Source organism: Triticum urartu, chromosome 4A (assembly GCF_056163025.1).
Source record: "Triticum urartu cultivar PI428250 chromosome 4A, HENAU_Tu73, whole genome shotgun sequence".
In the NCBI taxonomy this organism is placed as follows: Eukaryota; Viridiplantae; Streptophyta; class Magnoliopsida; order Poales; family Poaceae; genus Triticum; species Triticum urartu.
In genome coordinates this window covers 605,004,433-605,031,737 of record NC_141876.1, presented here as the reverse complement: position 1 = coordinate 605,031,737, position 27,305 = coordinate 605,004,433, and the positions used below count along the sequence as shown (strand labels likewise).

The 27,305-nt window shown below is 44.5% G+C and overlaps 1 protein-coding gene and 1 long non-coding RNA gene across 6 annotated transcripts; one reads left to right on the top strand and one right to left on the bottom strand.

The window, feature by feature from the left end:
• The first annotated feature begins 3,740 nt into the window (after positions 1 to 3,740).
• LOC125554986 (uncharacterized) lies at positions 3,741 to 6,628 on the top strand. The gene is made up of 4 exons (XM_087521100.1): positions 3,741 to 3,786; positions 4,127 to 5,497; positions 5,588 to 5,669; positions 6,544 to 6,628. The coding sequence occupies exons 1-4, from the start codon at positions 3,741 to 3,743 to the stop codon at positions 6,626 to 6,628; spliced, it is 1,584 nt and encodes a 527-aa protein (XP_087377226.1).
• Positions 6,629 to 10,203: 3,575 nt separating this feature from the next.
• On the bottom strand, positions 10,204 to 13,795 carry LOC125553178 (uncharacterized). Of its 5 annotated transcripts, XR_007303957.2 has the most exons (6): positions 13,512 to 13,795; positions 12,255 to 12,314; positions 11,925 to 12,032; positions 11,726 to 11,829; positions 11,378 to 11,610; positions 10,204 to 10,666 (listed from the first exon to the last, which is right to left on the bottom strand). It is a non-coding gene; the product is annotated as an uncharacterized LOC125553178 (long non-coding RNA). The 5 variants fall into 5 exon arrangements; XR_015601800.1 differs by having other exon boundaries at positions 10,204 to 11,610; positions 13,475 to 13,795; XR_015601801.1 differs by having other exon boundaries at positions 10,204 to 11,610; positions 12,255 to 12,308; positions 13,475 to 13,795.
• Between the last annotated feature and the right edge of the window lie 13,510 nt (positions 13,796 to 27,305).

Below are 27,305 nucleotides of genomic sequence, written 5' to 3'. Positions count from 1 at the left end.
CTGTAACAATGTACGACAATGGAAGCGAAGGCAAGGGTCACCACGACAGTGATACCAAGCGGCTAAAACAAGGGAAACGACTGTGCCGCTAAACTCCTCTCCTTTCGCTATGCAGGCTCCTTTCTTTCTCTGGTCGAGCACGTCTCGGTACGAAGGGTTGTAAACGGTGCATGCTAACCCAATGCACCACTCTGCTCCACCTTAGAAGCGCCTGAAAGAATACATCTAGGACTTGACACCTAGTAATTTGAACAACTCAACAATACTAGTGATGATGCAAAACCTTTTTATACATCAAACAGCTTCATAAAGTTTGATGTAATTTATAGGGGCGACTAGACTATGGGTTCGAAGTTTTTCCGAAAAGAATGTTGAAACCCCCAGCTTCTGCATCATTCTGATGCACATAGCCATTTTGTTAAAGTCGACGTAAATCATTAACAAGCAGAGTACATAACATAGTTAACCCCAATGGTTTCTTACGCATCCCCCGTCGACTATGGGTTTGAAGTAATTGTAGATCTCTTAGTTTCCTATATACGAATACAGTGGTAGTAAAATATATTTGAACCAAAAGGTCCATACCGCCCTCTATTCGCTCTTGTTCGCTTATTCTAACTGAATAAATCTGCATCGATCGAAGTCAACCCTGTTAAGTAGCTAAGCAACCTTCAACAAGGTCAGATAGCAATAGTAATAGTGTTAGATTAATTCTTGAGATTCCATCAAGACTAACAAATCAATTAATCGGCATTCCATTCATATCGTGGAGCTGCCTTCATCAATCGCTGACCAATATGACTAGTGTTAGCCAACAGTAATTCTTTTGACTAACTACTGTGGAGCAAAGTCCCACAGTCTCTAATTCCAAACAGGGACAAATCCCAAATACAAAATTCAACAGTCCAGTAGAGGTGGAGGGAGATAGAGCTATGTCAAGCTTAATAAATACAAAACTTGCCTACCAACTAATGAAGGTTAGCAATTGAGGCTACAAGCTTAGGTTTTATAGAGGGTTTAGCTCGATGAGAGAGGAGAGTAATATCATGCACACATTTACATTTCCAAGATACAAAGGAAGGAGGCCGTCGCCACGGGCGCATCTCAGCGATTGGTTCCAACTAGGTTTTCAACCAATCAATCAACATCTGAATCCCGGCCATGGAATCACTGCCACACAAGACCAACATCGGCCGAGATGTGGACGGAATCAACATGTTCCCTGACAAACTCCTCGAAATCCCCGAGTGCCTTGACGTGCATGAGGTGTTCCGCGCTGGCACTCTTGGCGCGATGGCGTGACCTCCCATACCAGCTATCGCGCCTGCAGCCCTACACCTCGACGTCGGCCACTTTCAAGACACCATGGCAAGGTTGTCAGAATCGCAATTTTGAATCGGATCGGAGCTTTGATGGTAGGATCACAAATCGTAGAATCTTCACTATCAGGATCGTAGAAACATAGATTCTGATAACCAAGATCTTAGAATCAGAGAGGTTAGTTTGGATCATAAAGTCGTAGAATCATAGAATAGAATCACGATTCTGACAACATTGCACTACGCCGCTTGAGGTCATGGACGCCTTCATAGGCGCGACACAAAAGGTTGTTGTCCGTGGTTCCTCTAGCCGAGGGTGAGTGCGACAGTGATGCCGTCATTCCCACCAAAGCCTCGTTCTCAGCTTTTACATGTCATCCCCTCACGTGAGATCCATAGGCCGCACCATCGAGGACGTCGAAAGCTATGGCTAGACCGAGTGCCTTGAGCTTTGCATATCCGCGCCGCCCGCAAACAACGCCGCCCCACTGCTTTCTCAGTTCGGGCACTAGTTCATGTCCTTCTCCCGCGCCTACCAGGTCGCCATTCGGTTGCTCACGAGGCTATGACTCAGGGTCTTGTGCTCGGGGACTTTGACGTCACCACTTGTGATGGGCTTGAGCACCTCACCCTGATATACTGCTAACTGGTAGATGAGGACTCCGCGCTCAAGATGGGCACACCATGTTTCGGTCTCCAGGAGCTGGAGTTCATCCTCTTTGTGTGCACGCGGATTCTAAGCAACGTCCATCACGACTATCGTGTAACTTTCTCAAAGTTTTACTACAACCTCTAGAGGTCATAAAATGACACTATTCCAAGTTTCATTTTTTTCAGACTTGATTTCCTCATTTTGATATCTCAAAAACCATTTAACTCCATTAAATATTGACAAATTCATTCAATGCCCTAAAAATATCAAAGTAACCCTGAAAGGTGCCAACTTGTTTCTTGGAACTTCCAATTATGTAACTTTAATGTAGATTTGTTTTGTTTTTTGCAAGAAAAATTTCAATCTATTCATTTTTAATAATGGCAGTACAACGAACACCAGAAATAATAAAATTACATCTAGATCCGTAGATCATTTAGAGACGACTGTAAGCACTGAAGCGAGGTGAAGGCACGCCATCGTCAACGCCCTCCCTCTCTGGAGCCGGGAAAAACTTGTTGTAGTAGACAGTCGGGAAGTCGTCGTGCTAAGGCCCCATGGGACCAGTGCAGCAGAACAGCAACCACTGCCGACGAAGAGTAGCGTAGATCGGAAGGATCCAACCTGAAGACACACGAACGTAGACGCACCACGAGCAGATCCGAGCAAATCCACCAAGGACGGATCCGCCGGAGACACACCTCCACACGTCCACCGACGATGCTAGACACGTCATCAAGACGGGGGCTATGCGGGGAGAACCTTATTTCATCCTCAAGGAGCCGCCACCATCTCGTCTTCCTACGGAGAACACAAACCCTAACAAAACTTGTAAGAACATCTAAAAACAGTCCCACCGGCAAGGACCGGGATCCACCGTGCCGCCATGGTGCTAAGGCCAACAGATACAAGGCGGGCCGATGACAGCGCCGGCGGGAGGCAGAGAAACCCTATGATTTTCTTAGGGAAGAAGGCGTCTGTTTGAGAGATGTACTTCCCTAATGTAGATTCGTTTTGACTATAACGGTGTACCTAAAACACTGAAACTCTTAACATATTGGCAATAGGAGCTTACAACTGGTATTTTCCACCCACGAGTAAGTCAACCCCAACTTGCTAGTGGCACGTACATAATCATGCCCGCTACTGGTAGATATATGTGTCAGCCACTGGTATTTTTGGGTCACGGTTATTCTCGGGTAACTAGTTTTTCCTTTTGGATGTCTCTCATCTCTCTTCCTTTTTGGTGCATTTTAGGGATTTGAGGACATTGTGGCATCCATTTATGAATTCCTTCAACTCTAGGTGACAGTGTATAATTAGTTCTACTCCCTTCATCCATCCATACAGGGTGTAATACATTTTTGAGTAAAATCCACCACTGGTCCTAAAAGTATTCGAGGTGTGTCACTTTAGTCCTAAAACTATGAAAATGCATATCTAAATCTTACTTCTTTCTAAAGTGTGCCACCGCCGGTCCTAAACTCGCCAGAGCAAGCCTGACCTGCACCCGTGGCAATTTGACCTTTGCCACGTCCAATTGAAGTGCCATGTTGGGAAAACAGCTTCACTGGATACATTCCCCCCCCCCCCCCCCCGAATTTCTTACCCTCATATTGTGCCCCCACCGTGTTTTTCTCTGCTTCTCTAGCACACACACAAGTCACAGACGACTGGGGCGCAGCGGCAGCCGGCGGACATCGCCAGAAGCAGGCGGCCGGCGGAGGTCGTCGGAAGCAGGCAGCCGGCGGAGCGGGTGCTTCGCGCGGATGGCCCCACAGCGGCGTGCCCCCGGCGATCCCCCACCAGTGTACGGTACGACCCTAGCCCTAATCCTCTAAATCTTTGCATATATCCTTTCCCAATCTCTGGAATATTTGACCTTTGGTCCGATCTATGCTATCAAGTGGTTACGTGGTTGGATTGTACTGCTATGGTTTGTACAGAGTTTGGATTGTACTGCTATGGTTGTACAGGCGGCCGGCTATTAAGTGTCTTTTGCTTCAGAGTTTGAACAAAAACTCCGAATGTATGGTTGGTATGACACCGATATTGATACTGGACACTTGTTAATTTGGAAATACATGATATATGTATTTGTGCAAGATCATTCCCTGTTAATTATGTGACAAATTTCAATATTTTTCACTGACAGGACCGATGGAAGAGCGATTCTCTGTAGAGATTAATCACGCTGGTCTGTTTTGCGGTTCTGGAATGAACAAGGCATATTTCGATGGCCGGGTTGATCACTTTGATGGTTGTGAGGTAGAAACCTGGTCTCCATTGTGGATATATCATTTTGTGGGGCAGCTTGGGCATGATCCAGCTAGGGTGGAGTTGTACTGGTTACTTCCTGGAAAACATTTGCATGATGGGCTTCGCATAATTCAGAGTGATGCTGATACTCTGATGATGAGTGTCGTTGTTCCCAAATTTCAGTATTTCCAACTGTATGTGGACCAAAAATATTTATTGGATGATATCTATGTAATTGGCTCTCCAACATTGCCCATGGTTCTTAGCCCTCGAACAGAGATAAACGTGTCAATCTTTTGTGATGATGCTGCCAGCCCAAATAGTAGGCGAAGGTGCAAGGTCAAAGCAGTCAAGGGCAATTTGCAAAACTGTTTCTCACCCAATACAAAAGGTAGTGGAGATAAAGATAAGGATGACTCGGATGACAGTGATAGCAATTATGGCGACAATTTGGTTGACTCGGACAATGAATTCGACAAGGATGATGATGATCTCTTCGCAGAGTGGGTTGATGAAAATTATGAGGATGTGAAAGGAAAGAAGAAGGCGGAAAATTTTGATAGTGATTATGACACGAATGAGCTTGATCTGCCAGCCTCGGACTCTGATTATGAGCCAGAGGTAGTTGATGAAGAATCAAAAGAAGAAGATGCAGAAGATAACAGTAAGAAGAAAAAGAAGAGGGTCAAACTGAGAGCTTTCAGACCAGAAGAAATGCAAGCTCCAAACTTCACTTTAGGGATGCCATTTTCTTCAGTAGTTGAGCTGAGGAGGGCAATTCAAAATTATATCATACAAGAGAGAGTTGAAATAAAATATGGAAAGAATGATTTGCAAAGAGTGAGGGCTCACTGTGTAGACGGATGCCCTTGGTATTTGTTTGCAGCACCTAATAGTAGGACTAAAAATTTTGTCGTTAAAACTTATGTGGGCACTCACACATGCAGTAAAGAGTGGGACATCAAACAATTCACTGCTAAATTCTTAGCTGCATATTACATTGAAACTTTTAGGGCAGATGACAAGATGACACTATCAAATTTTGGAAGATTGGTGCGGAAAGATTTCAACATGCCCGCCTCTAGGAGCAAGCTGGCAAGAGCTAGAAGAATGGCATACAATGGAATCAATGGAGATGCAGATAAGCAATACGAGCAACTCTGGGACTTTGCGGCTGAGGTTAGGCATAGAAATCCTGGAAGCTCCATGTTCATGAGACTAAAAGATGGTGGTATCTTTGATAGCTTATACGTGTCACTAGATGCATGTAAAAGGGGATTCATGACAGGGTGCAGACCTCTTATTTGCGTAGATGGGTGTCATATAAAGACTAAATATGGTGGTCAATTGCTCACAGCAGTAGGTGTTGATCCGAATGATTGCATCTTCCCTATTGCCATGGCAGTTGTTGAAGTTGAGGATACTCCCACATGGAAATGGTTCTTGAACACTCTGAAAGAATACCTTGGCATAAATAATACTAGTGCATGGACAATAATGAGTGATCGACAAAAGGTAACTCTCGTATGTGACTAAGATATTATACTTCCTAAATGATAATGTTTAGTGTAATACATGTTGATCACTTGGATGCACTTTTCATGATGATGCAGGGGTTGATCAATGCTGTCGGTGAGCTTTTCCCTCACTCAGCACATAGGTTTTGTGTGAGCACCTATACCAGAATTTCAACAAAAAATTCAAGGGGCAGAACTTGAAGAACAAGTTGTGGGCTATTGCAAGATCCTACAATAAGCTTGATTGGAGAAAACATATGGATGACATGCAGGTATTGAACCAGGATGCATATAACTACTTAGAAGCAATTGAACCTAGCTCATGGTGTAGAGCTTTCTTCACTACATTGCCCAAGTCTAACTTCCTACTGAACAATACATGTGAAGTGTTTAACAAGTAAGTGTTTTCAACACATTTTGTTGCATGATACTCATTGCACTTCCTTTTGATGCTTAACTCCCTTCACTTTCCATACTCAAGGTACATCATTGATGCAAGAGAAATTCCTATAAGATCCATGCTACAGAAAATTTTCAACCAACTCATGACAAGATATTATACCAAGAATAATGAGGCCAAAGATATGTGTGGAATCATATGTCCAAAGATAAGAAAGAAATTGGACAAACAAGTCGAAATGGCCAAAAATTGTGAACCTCTACCAACTGGGAAAGGAATTTTTCTAGTGCATGGTCTGACAGGAAAATATACTGTAGATATTCACAAAGATAAGTGTGAATGTGGGAGTTGGCAGTTGAGAGGAATTCCTTGCAGGTATGCAATTTCTTGCTTTAGGTACGAGAGGATCAATCCAGAGGATAAGGTGTGCCTTTCATATAGCATTGATGCCTTCAAGCAAGCTGAGGGAGTCCTGGATTAGGGGGTGTCCGGATGGCTGGACTATACCTTCAGCCGGACTCTAGGACTATGAAGATACAAGATTGAAGACTTCGTCCCGTGTCTGGAAGGGACTTTCCTTGGCATGGAAGGCAAGCTTGGCGATACGGATATTCAGATCTCCTACCATTGTAACCGACTCTATGTAACCCTAACCCTATCCGGTGTCTATATAAACCGGAGGGTTTTAGTCCGTAGGACAATATACACATCAATAATCATACCATAGGCTAGCTTCTAGGGTTTAGCCTATCTGATCTCGTGGTAGATCAACTCTTGTAATACCCATACCATCAATATTAATCAAGCAGGACGTAGGATTTTACCTCCATCAAGAGGGCCCGAACCTGGGTAAAACTTCGTGTCCCCTGCCTCCTGTTACCATCCGGCCTAGACGCACAATTCGGGACTCCCTACCCGAGATCCACCGGTTTTGACACCGACATTGGTGCTTTCATTGAGAGTTCCTCTGTGTCGTCGCCGTCAGGCCCGATGGCCCCTACGATCTTCAACAGCGATGCAGTCCAGGGTGAGACCTTCCTCCCCGGACAGATCTTCGTCTTCGGCGGCTTTGCACTGCGGGCCAATTCACTTGGCCATCTGGAGCAGATCGAAAGCTATGCCCCTGGCCGTTAGGTCAGATTCGGAAGTTTTAACTACACGGCTGACATCCGCGGGGACTTGATCTTCGACGGATTCGAGCCACTACCGAGCACGCCGCACTGTCCCGACGAGCATAATCTAGCTCTGCCGCCGAACAGTGCCTTGGAGGCCGCACCCGCATCGGCTCCGGTCCCTAATTCGGAGCCAACTGCGCCGATCGAGGATGGGCGGTTGGACGCCACCTTGGGGGCTGCGATCCCAACGGCGATTGAGCCGAACACCAGCCCCACACTCCGCGAGACTCGTGACTCCAAGGAGCCGGACTCTTTTCCGGACTCCGAACCCTCCGCGTCCCGGCCTATCGAATCCGATTGGGCGCCGATCATGGAGTTCACTGCGGCAGACATCTTTCAGCACTCGCCTTTTGGTGATATTCTGAAGTCACTGAAGTCTCTCTCTTTATCAGGAGAGCCCTGGCCGGACTGCGGCCAGCGAGGTTGGGATTCGGACGATGAAGAAATTCAAAGCCCACCCACCACCCACTTTGTAGCCACTGTCGATGACTTAACCGACATGCTCGACTTCGACTACGAAGACATCGATGGTATGGACGCCGATGAAGGAGATAATGAAGAACCAGCGCCTACTAGGCCCTGGAAAGCCACCTCGTCGTATGACATATACATGGTGGACACCCCAAAAGAGGGAGATGGCGATGGAATAGCGGAGGATGACCCCTCCAAGAAACAAACTAAGCGCCGACGTCAGCGGCGCCGCTCAAAATCCCGCCAAAACAAACACGGTGATTCCAGCACGGGAGATAATAACACCCCGGAAAGCGCCGAAGAAAACCCCCTCCAGTAAGATTTAGCATAGGAGGATGGAGAAACCAGCCCTCATAAGAGAGCGGCAGACAGAGAGGTCGAGGACGATAATTATATGCCTCCCTCCGAAGACGAGGCAAGCCTCGACGACGACGAATTCATCGTGCCAGAGGATCCCGTTGAGCAAGAGCGTTTTCAACGCAGGCTTATGGCCACGACAAGAAGCCTCAAGAAAAAACAGCAACAGCTCAGAGCTGATCAAGATTTGCTAGTTGACAGATGGACTGAAGTCCTTGCGGCCGAAGAGCATAAACTCGAATGCCCCTCCAAGAGCTACCCAAAGCGCAGGTTGCTACCCCAATTAGAGGAGGAAGCACTCGATGCGGCCGACCGGCCACCTCGTGGCCGCGACAGAGAGGCCTCTCGGCCCTCCACTCAAACCGCACCCTGTACCAAGGCACGGGACTATGCGCCGGACTTACAAGATATGTTGGAGGACAAGGCTAAACAAACAAGATCGATCTACGGATCGCGTGGGCGCCCCACGGCTCGAGACGACATCCGTCACGCCGGCCACAAATTCGGCAGGGCCGAACACAGTAGACAAGGCTCACTGGAGCTACGTCATGATTTAGCCCAGTACAGAGGCGCCGCACACCCACTCTGCTTCACAGACGAAATAATGGATCATCAAATCCCCGAGGGTTACAAACCCATAAACATCGAATCATATGATGGCACAACAGATCCTGCGGTATGGATTGAGAATTATCTCCTTCATATCCATATGGCCCTCGGCGACGATTTCCACGCCATCAAATACCTCCCACTCAAGCTTAAAGGACCAGCTCGGCATTGGCTTAACAGCTTGCCAACAGGATCAATCAGTTGTTGGGAGGACCTGGAAGCCGCATTCCTCAACAATTCCCAGGGCACTTATGTGCGACCCCCAGACGCCGATGACCTAAGCCACGTAATTCAGCAGCCAGATGAATCGGCCAGGCAATTCTGGACACGGTTCTTAACAAAGAAAAATAAAATAGTCGACTGTCCGGACGCTGAGGCCCTAGTAGCCTTCAAGCACAATATCCGCAACGAGTGGCTAGCCCGGCACCTTGGACAGGAAAAACCGAAATCTATGGCAGCACTCACGACACTCATGACCCGCTTTTGCGCGGGAGAAGACAGCTGGCTTGCTCGTAGCAACAATATAACCAAAAACCCTGGTAATTCGGACACCAGGGACAGTGGTGGCAGGTCGCGTCGAACCAAGCAGAAGCGCCGCATTAACGGCGACAATGCTGAGGATACGGCAGTTAATGCCGGATTTAGAGGCTCTAAATCCGGTCAGCGGAAGAAGCCATTCAATAGGAATCCTAGGGGCCCGTCCAGTTTGGACCGAATACTCGACCGCTTATGCCAAATACATGGCACCCCTGAAAAGCTGGCCAATCACACCAACAGGGATTGTTGGGTGTTCAAGCAGGCAGGCAAGCTAAACGCCGAAAACGAAGACAAGGGGCTGCATAGCGATGACGACGAGGAGTCTCGGCCGCCGAACAACAGGGGATAGAAGGGTTTTCCCCTACAAGTGCGGATGGTGAACATGATATACGCAACCCACATCCCAAGAGGGAGCGGAAGCGCGCGTTAAGGGACGTATACGCGATAGAGCCACACTACAAGAGATCGGGCCTACTGTGACGAGACAAAAAATGTCATCGAATAGCTAATAACGTCACAAATTACCCCTAAGTGACGTTTTATGGGCGTCATGAGGATCGTCACGGAATCCCCGTCACAGATTACTCCTAGTGACGGCGTGTGCAAAATAACGTCACTGAAGATGGGACCTTCAGTGACGTTCTCTAGAACATCATCAAGTTGTTATTTCCATGACAGCCAACTAATGTCACACGCTACGAGAAAATATGCCATATTGTACGATATTCAGTGATGTAGCAACGTCACTGAATTCTTGACACGTCTAATTCCCGAGTAGACTATCCCATTGCTAGCATCATTACTTTCATTATTAATGAAGATGACGCCACATATATTTAATTTATTTTGAATTTAAATCAAGACAAATTATCAAGTCCACTATATTTCAAATGTACATCACAATAAGTATTTAATTCATATCACATTATATAAATAAGTTAAGATCCAAATCACATCATAAATTTACAATATTATATACTTCATCTCAGCTCAACCGTCCTCTCAACATAAATGATAGTAAAAAGTAACACTAGCTCACGAGTTTGAGACAACAATAGACAAGTTAAAAAGCAATATTTAGATAAGTAAAGACCACATGTGCTATCCTGATGATTGTAATATATGATGCAACAACTATCTTTCCATCGCAAAAGGATGGCCTTCATGCCACATTAGGTGTGGATTGGGACTGCTAAGTTGCTTGAGCACTTAGGAGAAAACCAATCAGGTTATTCGTCTCTTGTTAATTCTTTTTCCAGGCTTCATTCTTCTCTTGCCGGATCTTCTTCACATATTCGAATTCTTCGTGTTGCTTCCTCCGCGTCTCTTCAAATGCTCTTTGCTTGTGCTTCAAGTCTCGCCACTAACTCCTATCGGTGCTTATAAATCGGCAAAACACAACAACGTTACATCCCGATGAGATGAAAATAGACAAGATAACAAGGTACAAGAGTACCACTAAGAAGCTTACAATCTATCAAAATATGAATGTAAAATAGAGAGGTACATTATTAAATGTGAGGGCAAACATTCGAATTGGCAAATGAAACAGTAAATCCAAAAATAACTTATAATGGTTAAAAACATGCACAACCAAGAGATAAATTTCATTTATCATTTTGAGAAACATCAAGCATCACCAATAAGATATCAAGTCAGCAACCCAGGCAAGAAGCAACTATGCTTGGACAACAGTTTTTTAGATCAAACTAAACCAGCCTATATCGTTCTGCTAAAAATCAAGCACATAAACAAATCAAGAAATTATACTGGATTTCAGGATTAGAAACCATACATTACAACCTTATTCTCATGCCTTTGTGTTGCAGCAACAAAAACCATGCAACAAACCATGTATTTCTCATTACAAACATTTATTATTTTTTATGTTACTTCAGATTATTGGATTTGGATCAAACCATACATAAAGCACTCCTTAGTTTGTTACAAGAACTGAAAACGAATGTCTTATTCACAAATATTTGTGTTTTCATTTTCTCACTATCATGAGGGCTCTGTGCACGTGCAGAAAAGCAAGAAAAAAGAAAGAACCAGAACACAACGAGAAACAAGATAAGTACCTGTCCCTCGCATCTCTCGCCTCACCATCCTTTTGTTCAATTCTTTATTCTAGAACTCAAATATGTGCTGATGAAGTAAAGCTCCCAAATCTCTCGGATCTTGATGCATAACTCATGCTGGAAAGGAAGGTGCTATGGGTGCTTTCTTCCTTTAGAACTTCAGCCACAATCATTGAGTCGCACACTGGTTACTCACCTTCTGATTGTGTTTCCCTTTTCTTTTCAGTCGCATTCTATTGTATAAAGGAAGCCATTGATGCTCAAGTAAGGCAAAGTTCATATGATGGATACACTGAATCAATATGAGAATCTATTTCAAGTCAGAAACAATAAAGGAAGAAATCTTACATAGGGTAGATGTGTCGGCTCGCTCATGCCGTCAGTCTTCCTGTTCGTATGTGTCTCTTTGAAAAACTCAAGACTTGGGTTCTGATTATTGTACTTGCCTTTTTCTACAAGATATATGAAAATCTAACATTACTGCTCCATATATAATGACAAGATGCGATAGACATAGGACTAGAAGTAAGGTATTTGGAATTCTTACAATTTTGCTGAAAGTGGAAACATAAGACCTAGATCCAGTCTTTTGGTGATGCTCGACAGCTTCTCAGTTTTGTGTTTTCGTTTTTGGCATGGTACAACCTTTAGGTACCTGGGTCAAACAAGTCAAGCAAAAGAATGCAGTGGGTCAATAGTGACTTATTCAATGTCAACACTAGTTCAAAAAGGCAGGCAGTGAACATAGATAGCATTGTCTAAAAGAGTGGAGGAACAACATGAATCAATCTTTAGTCAACTATTTGTGATACTTAAAGCCAGTGAATCCACACTGATGTACACATTATTTAAGATGTCAGTCCACACGATATATTACCATTGCTTTGGACATAGAAAGGGTTGCTTCCTCTTCATCTCTCAAAGCCCCTTCCTGGAGCTTACATGAATATAACAAAGTAGATAAGTTAGGATGCAAGCACATGATGCACTAATATTGTATATAAATGATGATCTCACGCATTGGGATCTAACAAGCAAAGCAATTAATAGCCAGCAAGCCAAGAAAAACAAGACCTAAATGTTCAGAACAAAAAACAGGAAAAAATATTATTACCGTAGCTACTGGCATAGTTTAGAAACCAGAAAGTTTACTACTCTTTTACACTTAAGGCTCGATGGATGGTGTTGTATGTTTGCAAAGTAGGAGCAGCTTGATTTTACCCAGGTTAGTATGTGAGAATATAGTAGAATACTGAAGCTTACAATGTATCCGCTTTTATCAAAGTTCTGGTCATACTGAAAATGCTTGTGGGCTTCAGACGCTTAACATCATGGGTAGCTAAATTAGGAGAGGCATGGCAAATATTAGGTTTAGTTCTCTTTTAACTAGTACTGGAGAGAAAAGTACACTGATACAGAGCTAAACATCTCTTTAACGAGTCAAAATCAAGTGTTGTCTCAGTCTTTATTCAGTTTTGACAGCACTACTTAAGGACTATTTATGGGGCATCAGAACCACAAAAATAAAATTCAGTTTTGCATTTTAGCATAGATAAAGTGGCTGCATCAGGAAGCTAGTTTATTCCGACATTTAGATACAGGGATACAAGGATGCACTGCTTCCCGCTTGTAATTAGTTCTCCTTTTATATGTTGCATACTTTAGTTCGTGCGTTTATGTTCGTCTGATTATGACACCATACATCGACCGAGAGCATCTAGTTTTATAATCACAGCAGGGTACAACCATCAGATGGTTAACATATAATTTTGTTCTGAATGCAAGAGTAGCCATACAAGCACATGGCGGCAAAAGAAATCTCCCAGCTAAGGCCACGCATCTCATGCCTAACTGAACTTTTCAGTAACAGTAACTATACTGCAGTAGCATATATTCAGGTTCAGCCCTTTTTACAATAGCAGGCTATAACAAATGCAAAACCATGTTCTCACTAGTGTAGTTTTGCACACAGACCAATCAATAGGATATAAGTAAAGTTATCTAGCAGGAGGTTCAGGCTTTTTACCATCGCAGGCTATGGCAAATAACTAATTGCAGAGAAGGGTGGGATGAGTAGTAGTACGCATGAACCCTAACCATTGAACGCCAAGGGGTGGCAGGATGAGGAAATCACCGAGAGACGTCGCCAGGCGTTGGGGAAAAGACAGCAGGGTGCTCGCTGGGCAGGTTGATGCGGTGGATCCAAGCTCGGCGGCGGGGCGGCCTCCTTCAAGCTGGCGTCCCTGGTCGCTGCAATTGGGGGGAGAAGAGAGCCGGATCCTCGCAGGGCGGGATGTTTGCGTGGATTCGAGCTCAGCCTGTAGGGCGACCTCCCCCGATCTGCCGCCACCAGTCGTTCCAATCGGGGCTGTAATCTTGGGGAGAAGAGAGCCAGTTGAATCGGGGCATAAGAGATATGCGGCGTGGGCGGTGGCTCTTCGCGGGTGAAATAGAAGGAAGAATTATGGTTGGGTCTTTGACGAGTGGGGACACAGGGTGGATGAGGGGGAAAATAGAGAAATGGAGCGAAAAGAGTATTTGGGTGAAGGGAAAAGCGTTCTTTTTGCGGAGAACTGATTTATTTTCAGGATTTAGCTTCCACTTTGATATCATGTAATTCGAAATAAACAACAAATGATTATTATAAAAAGTAAATCTTATATAAACATTACGATGTGGTATTTTCCATGTAGTTTTTTTATAATTGTAAATAAGTATGCCGAAGCTTGTACGCAATGGCCTTAAATATGTTTTTCTCGCCCACATGGGTTCCTGCGGTATTGATCCCGACCACGATGGAACCGATGGTTTCATTTCAATTGGGATTAGACGACAAAGAAATTGTTTGTATCTGTTGCGGAGATGGATGGTTCGCTATATAGATAAATCATTTAATTTTTTAGATAGAACGAAACAACATCACCTCGCAAGCACCCCATTCAAGTTTTTTGCCCAACAACTACCTGTTTGTAGATAAGATAAAAATGATTTTCCATCTACTCTCGTCTTTCCATTTTAACTTTTGAGATAGAGCAAACCAACATTAGCTCACTACCTATTTATTCTATAAATAATAACAAGATAATTGTGTTAATTTTTTTCCATTGCCCGCACAGTTTCCATTTTATTTTGAGATAAACAACATCAGATCACAAATGTCCAATTAAACTTTTCGCCGATGCACTACCATTATAGTAGAAAAAACAAAATAACCATCTCAGGAAAATGAGAGAACAAAACAAGGTTTTCAGTTTACAAAAAACAATAAATATAAGTATTTCCATGGCCACTACCTACTTATATTAGATAGAGCAAAATAGTTACAACCCTTAATAGCATTTGAAAAAATTATGGCGAGTACCACTACCCAAACTGATGCATGGCTCCTACATCTCAATAACCCGTGAACTAGCTATGGCGGGTCACACTGCTAGACGTTACACGACAAAAAAAATTGTTCATCACACATTATTAGTGTTTGGTGACATTGGCAAGTCCGTCATGAAAATACCAAACTGTCACAGAAATTGGTAGTCAGGTGTGCTCAGAGGCCGAGGCAATTAAGTGACGTTTATCGTCACCGATTTGCAGTAATCGGTGACATTGTCCACCATCGTCATGAGGATTTTCGTCACAGTATGTCAATTTTGTTGTAGTGCCAGTCGCCCCAAAGTTCAACCCATGGTCCTCCTGCCCGATCACCTTTGATCGGAGGGACCACCCCACTAGCACCCATCACGGCGGCTTCGCCGCATTGGTTCTAGACCCAATTATTGACGGATTTCATCTCACTAGAGTCCTTATGGACGGCGGCAGCAGCCTGAACCTGCTTTACCAGGATACAGTGCGGAAAATGGGCATAGATCCCTCGAGGATTAAGCCCACCAAAACGACCTTTAAAGGCGTAATACTAGGTGTAGAGGCCAACTGTACAGGCTCAGTCACACTTAAAGTGGTCTTCGGATCTCTGGATAATTTCCGAAGCGAGGAGTTAATCTTCGGCATAGTCCCGTTTCGCACTGGTTATCACGCACTGCTCGGGCAAACCGCATTCGTTAAGTTCAATGCAGTACCGCATTACGCATACCTTAAGCTCAAGATGCCAGGCCCTCGAGGAGTAATTACGGTCAATGGAAACACCAAACGCTCCCTCCGAACGGAGGAGCACACGACGGCCCTTGCGGCGGAAGTTCAAAGCGGCCTCTTTAGGCAGTTCTCCAGTCCGGCCACTAAACGACCAGACACCGTCAAGCGCGCCCGGAGTAACCTACAACAAGACCGCCTGGCACGATCCGAGCAGGCGTAGCAATGCGGCCCCAACCCTAACCCTCGCAAAAAGGCGACGCCAGTACTTCGCGTACATAACTACGCTCTAGAGATACCATGGGCACAGGGGGAGGGGCACCACCACGGCATGCCCGAAACACGTCTTAAACCGCACCAGGGGCTGCCGATTTTTTAAATTTTCTCTTACTTTCAGGACTCCACTCTTCGGAAGGCCTGTTCGGCAGTTCAGTTGCCGCACAAACGATGCAAGAACCAGGGAAGCAGCCAAGCCATGCCGCATTACGGAACTCCCAGATGGTCTCTATCACGAGCAGTATACCTGTTTCGCACATTATTCCGCAGCTTGCCCCTGGAGCGGACATGTTACATAGTCCAACCTTTTGCTTATCGCATTATTTGTATCGTTCTGCTTTGATCGCAGCTCTTTTTAATAAACAATGCATAGCTTTTGTCTATTTTTGCATTACCTTTTTTTATATATATTTATATATGTTCCTTAACGACATGTTGCACCCGTACACTTTGGTACGGCCAAAATACGCCAGGGGCTTTCGTACCCCTCAACATGGTGTGAGAAGTCCGAACACTTTAACAAGTGCGGCACCCCGAACTTATAGCATTATATGCATCGGCTCCGAATCATGTCTTGGGTCAATAGTTGGGTTTGCCCGGCTCCTATGTTTTGGTGCCTTACGTTCCGTTATATCGGCTAAGGTAGCACTAGGAGAACCACTGCGATTGTGCCCCGGTTGAGCTGGGTCGAGCACCTCAGTGGAGAAAGCTAAAACTGATCGTCATGATGAGGCGAGAGCTGGTCGCTGTTCGAGAGGTCTTTTCGAGTCCTTAAAGACTTATGCCGCTTAGGGTGAGGAGCCGAATCTGTCCGGCCAAGGCGTGGATAGCGCCCCGAACTCGGTCTTCCGAATACCAGGTGCTTCGCGGAAATTTAAAATTATAGAATTCTATGGCTAAGTGAGAGTGTTCACGCATTATAGTCCGATTGCCTTGTTCGTTGGGCTGAGCGCTTCCCTCAAAGGACCCAAACATGGGAAAAAGATCCCTCAGATTTATCCCCGAACACCCCAGCACTAGCGGCACGGGGGCAGAAGCCGACGACTCGCCATCTCTCAGAATTGATAAACAGCCGCACAGAAGGTAATTTTTTAAATTCTAACAGCATTGCTTAAGCGCATATGAACAAGTTTTCAGCGCACAGGATAAAACGAGCGAGTTTTACTCAAAAATTACATCCATAGAACATTCCTCCGCCACAAGGCGGGCACCCTTCAGAACATCCTTATAATAATTTTCGGGCTTGCGATGCTCTTTCCCCGGCGGTGGCCCGTCCTTCACAAGCTTCTCAGCATCCAGCTTGCCCCAGTGCACCTTCTCACGGGCAAGGGCCCTACGGGCACCTTCAATACAGACGGAGCGCTTGATGACTTCGAGCCTCGGACAGGCCTCCACCAGCCGCCGCACCAGCCCGAAATAGCTCCCAGGCTGATCCTCTCCAGGCCACAGCCGAACTATGAGGCCCTTCATGGCCTTCTCGGCCGCCTTGTGGAGCTCGACCAGCTGCTTCAACTAGTCGCTCAGGGGCACGGGATGTCCGGCCTCAGCGTACTGAGACCAGAACACCTTCTCCGTCGAGCTGCCCTCATCGGCTCGATAGAATGCGGCGGCATCAAATACACTCCGGGGAAGATCTGCGAACGCGACTGGAGAACTCCGGATTCGGGTAAGTAACAAGTAACTCACGCTTATGTGTTTACTTTGCATAAAGAATGCCTTACCCGCCGCTATCTTTTTCACCTCATCCAACTCCTGGAGGGTCTTCTGGGATTCGGCCTTGGCAGACTTGGCACTTTCAGTAGCCGCCGCGAGCTCGGACGCTCGCGCCCTTGAGTCACGCTCCAAACTCTCATGTTTTCCATGAGAGCTTGGAGCTCTTGCCGCACCTTGCCAACCTGGGCCTCATACTTTTCTCGCTCAGTGCGCTCCGCGGCCGATCTCTTCTCGGCCTCGAGCAACGCTTGCTTCAGGGTCGCCACCTCAGACGTGGCCCCTACAATAGCCACGGTAATCCTGTCATTTTTTGCAATTGCACCTTTTTACATATACATATATTTTGTTTAAATAAGGTATTTCTTACCTTCATTATCCTCGAGCTGCTTCTTGGCACGTCCGAGCTCTTGCTCGGACCGCTCGAGGTTCTGCTTTAGCACGTCCACTTCCGCAGTCAGTGCGGCGGACGCCAGCAGGGAAGCCTGCACACGCATATTGACTCTTTTTAGACTCCCGCGATTTTTTATTTTGATCCTCTATTCGGCTTTTCTTTCCGAACGCCAAACAGAGCATCAGGGGCTATTGTCTATGCGGTAATGTTATTTACACATTCTTTACTTACCTCAAAGCCTGTTAAAAGGCTTGTACAAGCTTCAGTCAGTCCGCTCTTGGCGGACTGAACCTTCTGGATCACCGCACTCATAATAGTGAGGTGCCCCTCGTCGATGGAGGCGCCTTGGAGCGCCTCCAACATATTGTCCGGCGCCTCCGGTTGGACGGAGGTTGCCGCCGCGGTGGGCTTGCTCCTCTTGGAAGGAGGTTCCTCGCCGGACTCTGGAACCTTTGAAGGTTCCGGAGCGGTGTCCGGCCTAGGGCCGGACTTGGAGCCCTGTGGGGTTTCGTCCCCTTTACTCCTGGGGTCCGGGTGGTCGCCTTGCGGCGCCTCTAGGACCATCTCCTCCCGGATTGGACCCTGTTGGGACAACACTTCAGTGTCGTCCGTGAAGGAAATATGCCCTGGAGGCAATAATAAAGTTATTATTTATTTCCTTATTTCATGATAAATGTTTATTATTCATGCTAGAATTTTATTAACCGGAAACATAATACATGTGTGAATACATAGACAAACAGAGTGTCACTAGTATGCCTCTACTTGACTAGCTCGTTAATCAAAGATGGTTATGTTTCCCAACCATGGACAAAGAGTTGTTATTTGATTAACGGGATCACATCATTAGATGAATGATCTGATTGACATGACCCATTCCATTAGCTTAGCACCCGATCATTTAGTATGTTGCTATTGCTTTCTACATGACTTATACATGTTCCTATGACTATGAGATTATGTAACTCCCGTGTGCCGGAGGAACACTTTGTGTGCTACCAAACGTCACAACGTAACTGGGTGATTATAAAGGTGCTCTACAGGTGTCTCCAAAGGTACATGTTGGGTTGACGTATTTCGAGATTAGGATTTGTCACTCCGATCGTCGGAGAGGTATCTCTGGGCCCTCTCGGTAATGCACATCACTTAAGCCTTGCAAGCATTGCAACTAATGAGTTAGTTGCGGGATGATGTATTACGGAACGAGTAAAGAGACTTGCCGGTAACAAGATTGAACTAGGTATTGGATACCGACGATCGAATCTCGGGCAAGTAACATACCGATGACAAAGGGAACAACGTATGTTGTTATGCGGTCTGACCAATAAAGATCTTCGTAGAATATGTGGGAGCCAATATGAGCATCCAGGTTCTGCTATTGGTTATTGACTGGAGACGTGTCTCGGTCATGTCTACATTGTTCTCGAACCCGTAGGGTCCGCACGCTTAAGGTTTCAATGATAGTTATATTATGAGTTTATGAGTTTTGATGTACCAAAGGAGTTCGGAGTCCCGGATGAGATCGGGGACATGACGAGGAGTCTCGAAATGGTCGAGACGTGAAAATCGATATATTGGACGACTATATTCGGACATCGGAAATGTTCCGAGTGATTCGGGTATTTTCGGAGGTACCGGGGAGTTACGGGAATACGAGGAAGAAGCAATGGGCCTTAATGGGCCTTAGTGGAAAGGACCAGGAGGTGGTGCGCGCCCCTCCCAAGCCCAGTCCGAATTGGACAATGGGTTTGGGGCGCGGCCCCTCTCTCCCTTCCTTCCCCTCTTCCCCCCTTTCCCCCCTTCTCCTAGTTGGACTAGGAAAGGAGGAAACCTACTCCAACTAGGAGTAGGAATCCTACTCCCTGGCGCGCCCCTCCTAGGGCCGGCCTCCTCCCCCTTGCTCCTTTATATATGGGGGCAGGGGGCACCCCATAGACACACAAGTTGATCCACGTGATCATATTCTTAGCCGTGTGCGGTGCCCCCTTCCACCATAATCCTCGATAATATTGTAACGGTGCTTAGGCGAAGCCCTGCGACAGTAGTACATCAAGATCGTCACCACGCCGTCATGCTGACGGAACTCTTCCCCGACACTTTGCTGGATCGGAGTCCGGGGATCGTCATCGAGCTGAATGTGTGCTAAAACTCGGAGGTGTCGTAGTTTCGGTGCTTGATCGGTCGGGCCGTGAAGACGTACGACTACATCAACCGCGTTGTGCTAACGCTTCCGTTGTCGGTCTACAAGGGTACGTAGATCACACTCTTCCCTCATTGCTATGCATCATCATGATCTTGCGTGTGCGTAGGAATTTTTTTTGAAATTACTACGTTCCCGAACAGTGGCATCCGAGCCTAGGTTTTATGGTTTGATCATATCTGTATATGCTTGGCTCGTCATACTGCTTACCAGCATGTCATACTTTGGTTCGGCGGTATTGTTGGACGAAGTGGCCCGGACTGACATTACGAGTACGCTTATGCGAGACCGGTTCTCCCGACGTGCTTTGCACATAGGTGGCTTGCGGGTGACAGTTTCTCCAACTTTAGTTGAACCGAGTGTGGCTACGCCCGGTCCTTGCGAAGGTTAAAACAGCACCAACTTGACAAACTATCGTTGTGGTTTTGATGCGTAGGTAAGATTGGTTCTTGCTTAAGCCCGTAGCAGCCACGTAAAACTTGCAACAACAAAGTAGAGGACGTCTAACTTGTTTTTGCAGGGCATGTTGTGATGTGATATGGTCAAGACATGATGCTGAATTTTATTATATGAGATGATCATATTTTGTAACCAAGATTATCGGCAACTGGCAGGAGCCATATGGTTGTCGCTTTATTGTATGCAATGAAATCGCGCTGTAATGCTTTACTTTATCACTAAGCGGTAGCGATAGTTGTGGAAGCATAAAAGTGGAGAGACGACAACGATGCTATGATGGAGATCAAGGTGTCGCGCCGGTGACGATGGTGATCATGACGGTGCTTCGGAGATGGAGATCACAGGCACAAGATGATGATGGCCATATCATATCACTTATATTGATTGCATGTGATGTTTATCTTTTATGCATCTGATCTTGCTTTGATTGACGGTAGCATTATAAGATGATCTCTCACTAAATTATCAAGAAGTGTTCTCCCTGAGTATGCATCGTTGCGAAAGTTCTTCGTGCTGAGACACCACGTGATGATCGGGTGTGATAGGCTCTACGCTCAAATACAACGGGTGCAAAACAGTTGCACACGCGGAATACTCAGATTATACTTGACGAGCCAAGCATATACAGATATGGCCTCGGAACACGGAGACCGAAAGGACGAGCGTGAATCATATAGTAGATATGATCAACATAGTGATGTTCACCAATGAAACTACTCCATCTCACGTGATGATCAGACATGGTTTAGTTGATTTGGATCACGTGATCACTTAGAGGATTAGAGGGATGTCTATCTAAGTGGGAGTTCTTAAGTAATATGATTAATTGAACTTGAATTTATCATGAACTTAGTCCTGGTAGTATTTTGCAAATCATGTTGTAGATCAATAGCTCGCGTTGTTGCTTCTCTGTGTTTATTTTGATATGTTCCTAGAGAAAAACTATGTTGAAAGATGTTAGTAGCAATGATGCGGATTGGATCCGTGATATGAGGTTTATCCTCATTGCTGCACAGAAAAATTATGTCCTTGATGCACCGCGAGGTGACAGACCTATTGCAGGAGCAGATGCAGACGTTATGAACGTTTGGCTAGCTCAATATGATGACTACTTGATAGTTTAGTGCACCATGCTTAACGGCTTAGAATCGGGACTTCAAAGATGTTTTGAACGTCATGGACCATATGAGATGTTCCAGGAGTTGAAGTTAATATTTCAAGCAAATACCCGAGTTGAGAGATATGAAGTCTCCAACAAGTCTATAGCTAAAAGAGAGCATGTGCTCAGATTGTCTGGGTACTACAATCGCTTGAATCAAGTGGGAGTTAATCTTCCAGATAAGATAGTGATTGACAGAATTCTCTAGTCACCATGACCAAGTTAGTAGAACTTCGTGATGAACTATAGTATGCAAGGGATGACGAAAACGACTCCCGAGATTTTCATGATGATGAAATCGATGAAGGTAGAAATCAAGAAAAACATCAAGTGTTGATGGAAGACAAGACCACTAGTTTCAAGAAAAGGGCAGAGGGAAGAAGGGGAACTTCAAAAAGAACAGCAAGCAAGTTGCTGCTCAAGTGAAGAAGCCCAAGTCTGGACCTAAGCCGGAGATTGAGTGCTTCTACTGCAAAGGGACTGGTCACTGGAAGCGGAACTACCCCAAGTGATTGGCAGATAAGAAGGATGGCAAGGTGACCGTAAGTATATTTGATATACATGTTATTGATGTGTACTTTACTAGTGTTTATAGCAACCCCTCAGTATTTGATACTAATTCAGTTGCTAAGATTAGTAACTCGAAATGGGAGTTGCAGAATAAACAGAGACTAGTTAAGGGTGAAGTGACGATGTGTGTTGGAAGTGGTTCCAAGATTGATATGATCATCATCGCACACTCCCTATAAATTCGGGATTAGTGTTGAACCTAAATAAGTGTTATTTGGTGTTTACATTGAGCATGAATATGATTTGATCATGTTTATTGTAATACGGTTATTCATTTAAGTAAGAGAATAAATTGTTGTTCTGTCACTAGTAGAAAAAGGGTCAAACGTGAAGCACATTAGTGCCGGTTTGTATTTGAGCCGGCAACTAATGTATACATTAGTGCCGGTTCCAACGGCTAGCCGGGCCGCTTTCATTAGTACCGGTTCGTGGCGAACCTTTAGCACCGGTTCGTGCCACGAACCGGTACTAATGAGAGTGGTGGCAGGATGTTGTCAGAATGGGGCCCCTCCAGCCCCTTTAGTACCGGTTCTTGGCACCAACTGGTACTAAAGGTCGTCCTACATAAACCCTTCATCCACCCGAGCTCGCTCTGTTCTTCCCCTTTCCCCTCTCCTCTCTGTTCTTCCCCTCTTCCTCTGGAGCTCATCACACATTTTGCCCAAAATTTGTCAAGATTTGAAGGCCCCATCCATTCAAATGATCACAAAGGTTAGCAACTTTGTCCTTTCATCTCTCATTGCTAGATTAGCTCTTGCAATGCTTTATATAGTGATTAATTTGTGAGTTTAGTAATTTGGGAGGATATATATATATATATGTGCTAGTATTTGATTTATATGCAATTTGAGGTCAAAAATAACACTTAGTTTGCATATGTAGGTGTGGTTTACTTAGTGCCTTCTAAATCTCCATCGTAGCCACCGTCGATCGCCCGCACCGTCCCGTCGCCGGCACCACCTTGTGGTGAGCCTCTTGTTCATGAAATTTTATATAAAAATTGATGTTTGTGTGATTTGGATATATAGTTACTCGTATAATTATCATACCCGTACGTTGTTTGTTATACATATAGTGCCATGGTTTTGATATCCGTCCCCGTCGGCCCTAGTCCTTGTTATGATTCGGATGTGGTATGTATATTCTCTTTTAAAACTAGTTGCATTTCGTGTTTATGACAAATTATGCCCATCAAGTTGACATAGAAATTTTTTCTAGGAGGTATGTGAACCGGAAATTCCAACCTACCCTATTGCCGAGAGGTTAAATTTAGTTGAAAGAGAAAACAAGTACTTGAAAGAAAAGTTGAAAAGAATTGAGGGGGAGAAGATGGAATTGGAGTTGCATGTTGCCGATGTCGTCGATGATCACAAGATCAAGATGGAGAAAATGCGCTTGAAGATTAGAAAGATTAGAAAATATGCCGTCGATAGTGAGGCTTGGTATCATTATGCTGTTGGATCCATTGTTACCTTAGTTGCGATCTTGATCGTATTTGTTGTTGCATTTAAATGCTTTAGCTAGAGAGTTATTTGTTTGTTGCATTTAAGTGTTGTATGAACTTTATGTATGAACTTGTATTAATTTGGTCTATTCGGTGTTGTGTAATGAAGATGAGCCGGCAATGGATGTACGATGACCGATGCTCTCCCCAGTTCGTTGAGGGCGTGCATACTTTTCTGCTTGCGGCTGAGGCAAACAAGCGAGCGGATGGTTTTATGCCTTGTCCATGTGCTCGATGTAAGAATGGTCACAATTACTCTACGTCAAGAACCATTCACGTCCACCTGTTTAAGTCCGGTTTCATGCCCCATTATAATGTTTGGACCAAGCACGGAGAAAGAGGGGTTATGATGGAAGACAATGAAGAGGAAGAGCACGACGACAGCTATCCTGGCCATGGGTTCCCTGAATACGATGATACAACAATGGGGGAAGAAGCTGAGCTGGTAATGCGGGAAGAAGCTGAGCTGGCAATGCGGGAAGAAGCTGAAGAAGAGGCATCAGATGAGGCCGTTGATGATCTAGGTCGGGCCATTGCCGATGCAAAGAGAAACTGCGCAAGTGATTTGGAGAAGAAAAAGTTGCAGCGCATGTTAGAGGATCACAAAAAATTGTTGTACCCGAATTGCGTAGGTGACAAGAAAAAGCTGGGCAGCACACTGGAATTGCTGCAATGGAAGGCAGAGAATGGTGTATCTGACAAGGGATTTGGAAAGTTGCTGGTAATGATAAAGGATATGCTTCCAAAGGACAACGAATTGCCCGAGAGTACGTACGAAGCAAAGAAGGCTGTCTGCCCTCTAGGGTTAGAGGTGCAGAAGATACATGCATGCCCTAATGATTGCATCCTCTACCGCGGTGAGTAAGAGGATTTGAACGCTTGCCCGATATGTGGTGCATTGCGCTATAAGATCAGCCGTGATGACCTTGGTGATGTCGAGGGCCGGCGCCCCAGGAAGAAGATTCCTGCCAAGGTGATGTGGTATGCTCCTATAATACCACGGTTGAAACGTTTGTTCCAAAACAAGAGCATGCCAAGGCGATGCGATGGCACAGAGAAGACCGCACTAGTGCAGAACCGGGCAATAGCACCAGTTTGTAAGGCCCTTTAGTGCCGGTTCAGGAACCGACACTAAAGTTTCGGCACTAAAGGGCCCCCCTTTAGTACCGGTTCAGCACGAACCGGTGCTAAAGGGGAACCACGTGGCACGAGCCAGCTCCGGGGGCCCGGAGCCCTTTCCTGTTGGTAACACCAACCGGTACTAAATGGTTGTGGGTTTTTGTTTTATTTTGTATTTTTCAATTAAATTTGTGTTATCAATTTAATTTAGGATTGTTTTACGTTATAATGAGTTGTAGTCGTCATCATCATCATCATCATCGCATATTAATAAATAAATAAACTCTAGCTAGCTAAAAATCATCATAGTCATCTAATTACCACTATTTAATCATCATAGTCATTACCGCTAGCTATCTAATCATCATCAACACTGGCTAGCTTAAAGAGGAAACATTCACTTTGTAACAAAAGCAAAGATATCATCAAGTTCAACATAATCATCACCAACATCGAAGTTCAGGACACGGACATGAGACAAGTACTAATTAAGAGCATGAACTAGTAGCTACTGATCCTGCTGCTCCCTTTCAGGTAGAATAGCATAGAACATGTATAGCTCTCCTGATTCATCATACTGGAGCATGCAGATGAATCTGTCTCCTAATCTTTGGTTGCGCTTCTCCTTACTGCCCCCTAGTACTTCTCTGCGATCGTTAACAATTTTGCTCCAATCTTTCACTATTAAGCATTCTTCGCTTTCAGAAATCCTGAATGCACTCATGTGCAATGTAGGAAATCTTGGTCGTAAGCTAACCATTGACATGCGACCTTTTGTCTCGATCCACTGAGGCACAACTGTCATCGGAAGTCCCTGTTGAACAACATCGTATAGTAATTAATATACTAAGCAATGAAAGTTTAGCTTCAAAAATAATGTATGCAAAAGATGCACTAATTAAGGACAAATATTTAAAATCTTACCATCTTTTGATTATAGATGTGACCGTAGTTCAATACGATCACCATTGGTCGCACGTTTTGAGTAGTAACATTTCTAAGTTTAGGAAAAAAATTTGTCTTGACAGTATTAAGATCCTGAAGCCATGAAACATAATGACTTATCTCCTCGCAGTTTAGTTGAGCCCCGGGGCAGTAGTAGGTCCTGTCTACCAAGCGCCGGACATGTTTGCTTGAACCGAAATAAGATGACAATACAAATTAGTTGTCAACTATTTTTGAATAAACTGTATGAAAGACATAAACATATGCATGCATATATTGTTGAGAAAAACTCACCAAATGGTAGAACTGGAGGCGTTTGCACATCGATCCAGATGTCTATATTACCTTCAACATCATCTTCCGGACGAATATCAAAGGTGATAACCATATCAGGCTCAAATGCATAAGCCTTGCATAGTGCTTGCCAAGTTTTGCATTCAAAATGGGTGTATGTGTCTCCATTATATAATTTGACGTTGAAAGTATACCCATGCTCCGTCTTCAAGTAAACTCTCTTTACCTCCATACCATCTATAGCACTAAAACCTATCTTATCCAAGACAAAAATTCTTGCATGGCAGGGGATGCGCTAGTAGAATAGTGAAAATTTAAAATTATAAGTTGAAGCAAATGAAGCATAAGTTTTGCATTCAAATAATAATTGACAAAGTGACTTACTGTATCAACTTCGAATGTCTCATCCAGCTTGATGCTGAAGCGCCTACCATCAACAAGGAAATTTTGGTCGCACAGGCCGCGCTGGTCTTCACAGTGTTCGCACATAATAAAAATCTTTTTCGTCGTCAGATGACATTTCCTATGTTCATATAGGTGAAACATTAAACACCTATATCTAGCCAAATATATATTCATCTAACATTTGACATTAATATATCTAACTATATATTCAATTGACATTACTATATATTTAACTTCCTATCTAATTCATCTAACATTCGACATTAATCTAACATTTATATAAACTCAAAATATATAAAAAATTAAATAAACAGAAAAACTCATTAACAAATAATATTTTAATTAGATCATCAAATCTCATATACCTAAATTTTCTTACTAAAAATAAACTAGTTATATTAATTATTCAACTAGTTCTAATCTCATATACCTAAATTTTCTTACTAAAAATAAACTAGTTATATTAATTATTCAACTAGTTCTAATCTCTAGTTCGACAATTTTTCTATCTAGCTAGCTAATTCATCTAACATTCGACATTAATCTAGCATTCGATCATCTAATTAACTTTTCTAAAAACAGAAAATAAGTAAAAACATTGTGTGTGTGTGTGTATGTGTGTGTGTATGCATGTGTGTGTATATATACGTATATGTGTGTACGTATGTGTGTGTGTGTGTGTGTATGCGTGTGTGTGTGTGGTATATGTGTGTGTGTGTGTGCGGCCCCGTACGCCACCGCCCCGTACGTACGAGCGGGGGCGCCGGCGTACGGGGCGGGGGCGCCGGTGTGTGTGTGTATGTGTGTATG

Bases quoted from the DNA above. Each gene is read 5' to 3' on its own strand.
- LOC125554986 (XM_087521100.1), top strand. From the start codon at position 3,741: ATGGCCCCACAGCGGCGTGCCCCCGGCGATCCCCCACCAGTGTACG. The intron at 3,787-4,126 runs GTACGACCCTAG...TTTCACTGACAG, and splicing joins CGATCCCCCACCAGTGTACG to GACCGATGGAAGAGCGATTC. The intron at 5,670-6,543 runs GTTCTTGAACAC...TTCTTGCTTTAG, and splicing joins GATACTCCCACATGGAAATG to GTACGAGAGGATCAATCCAG.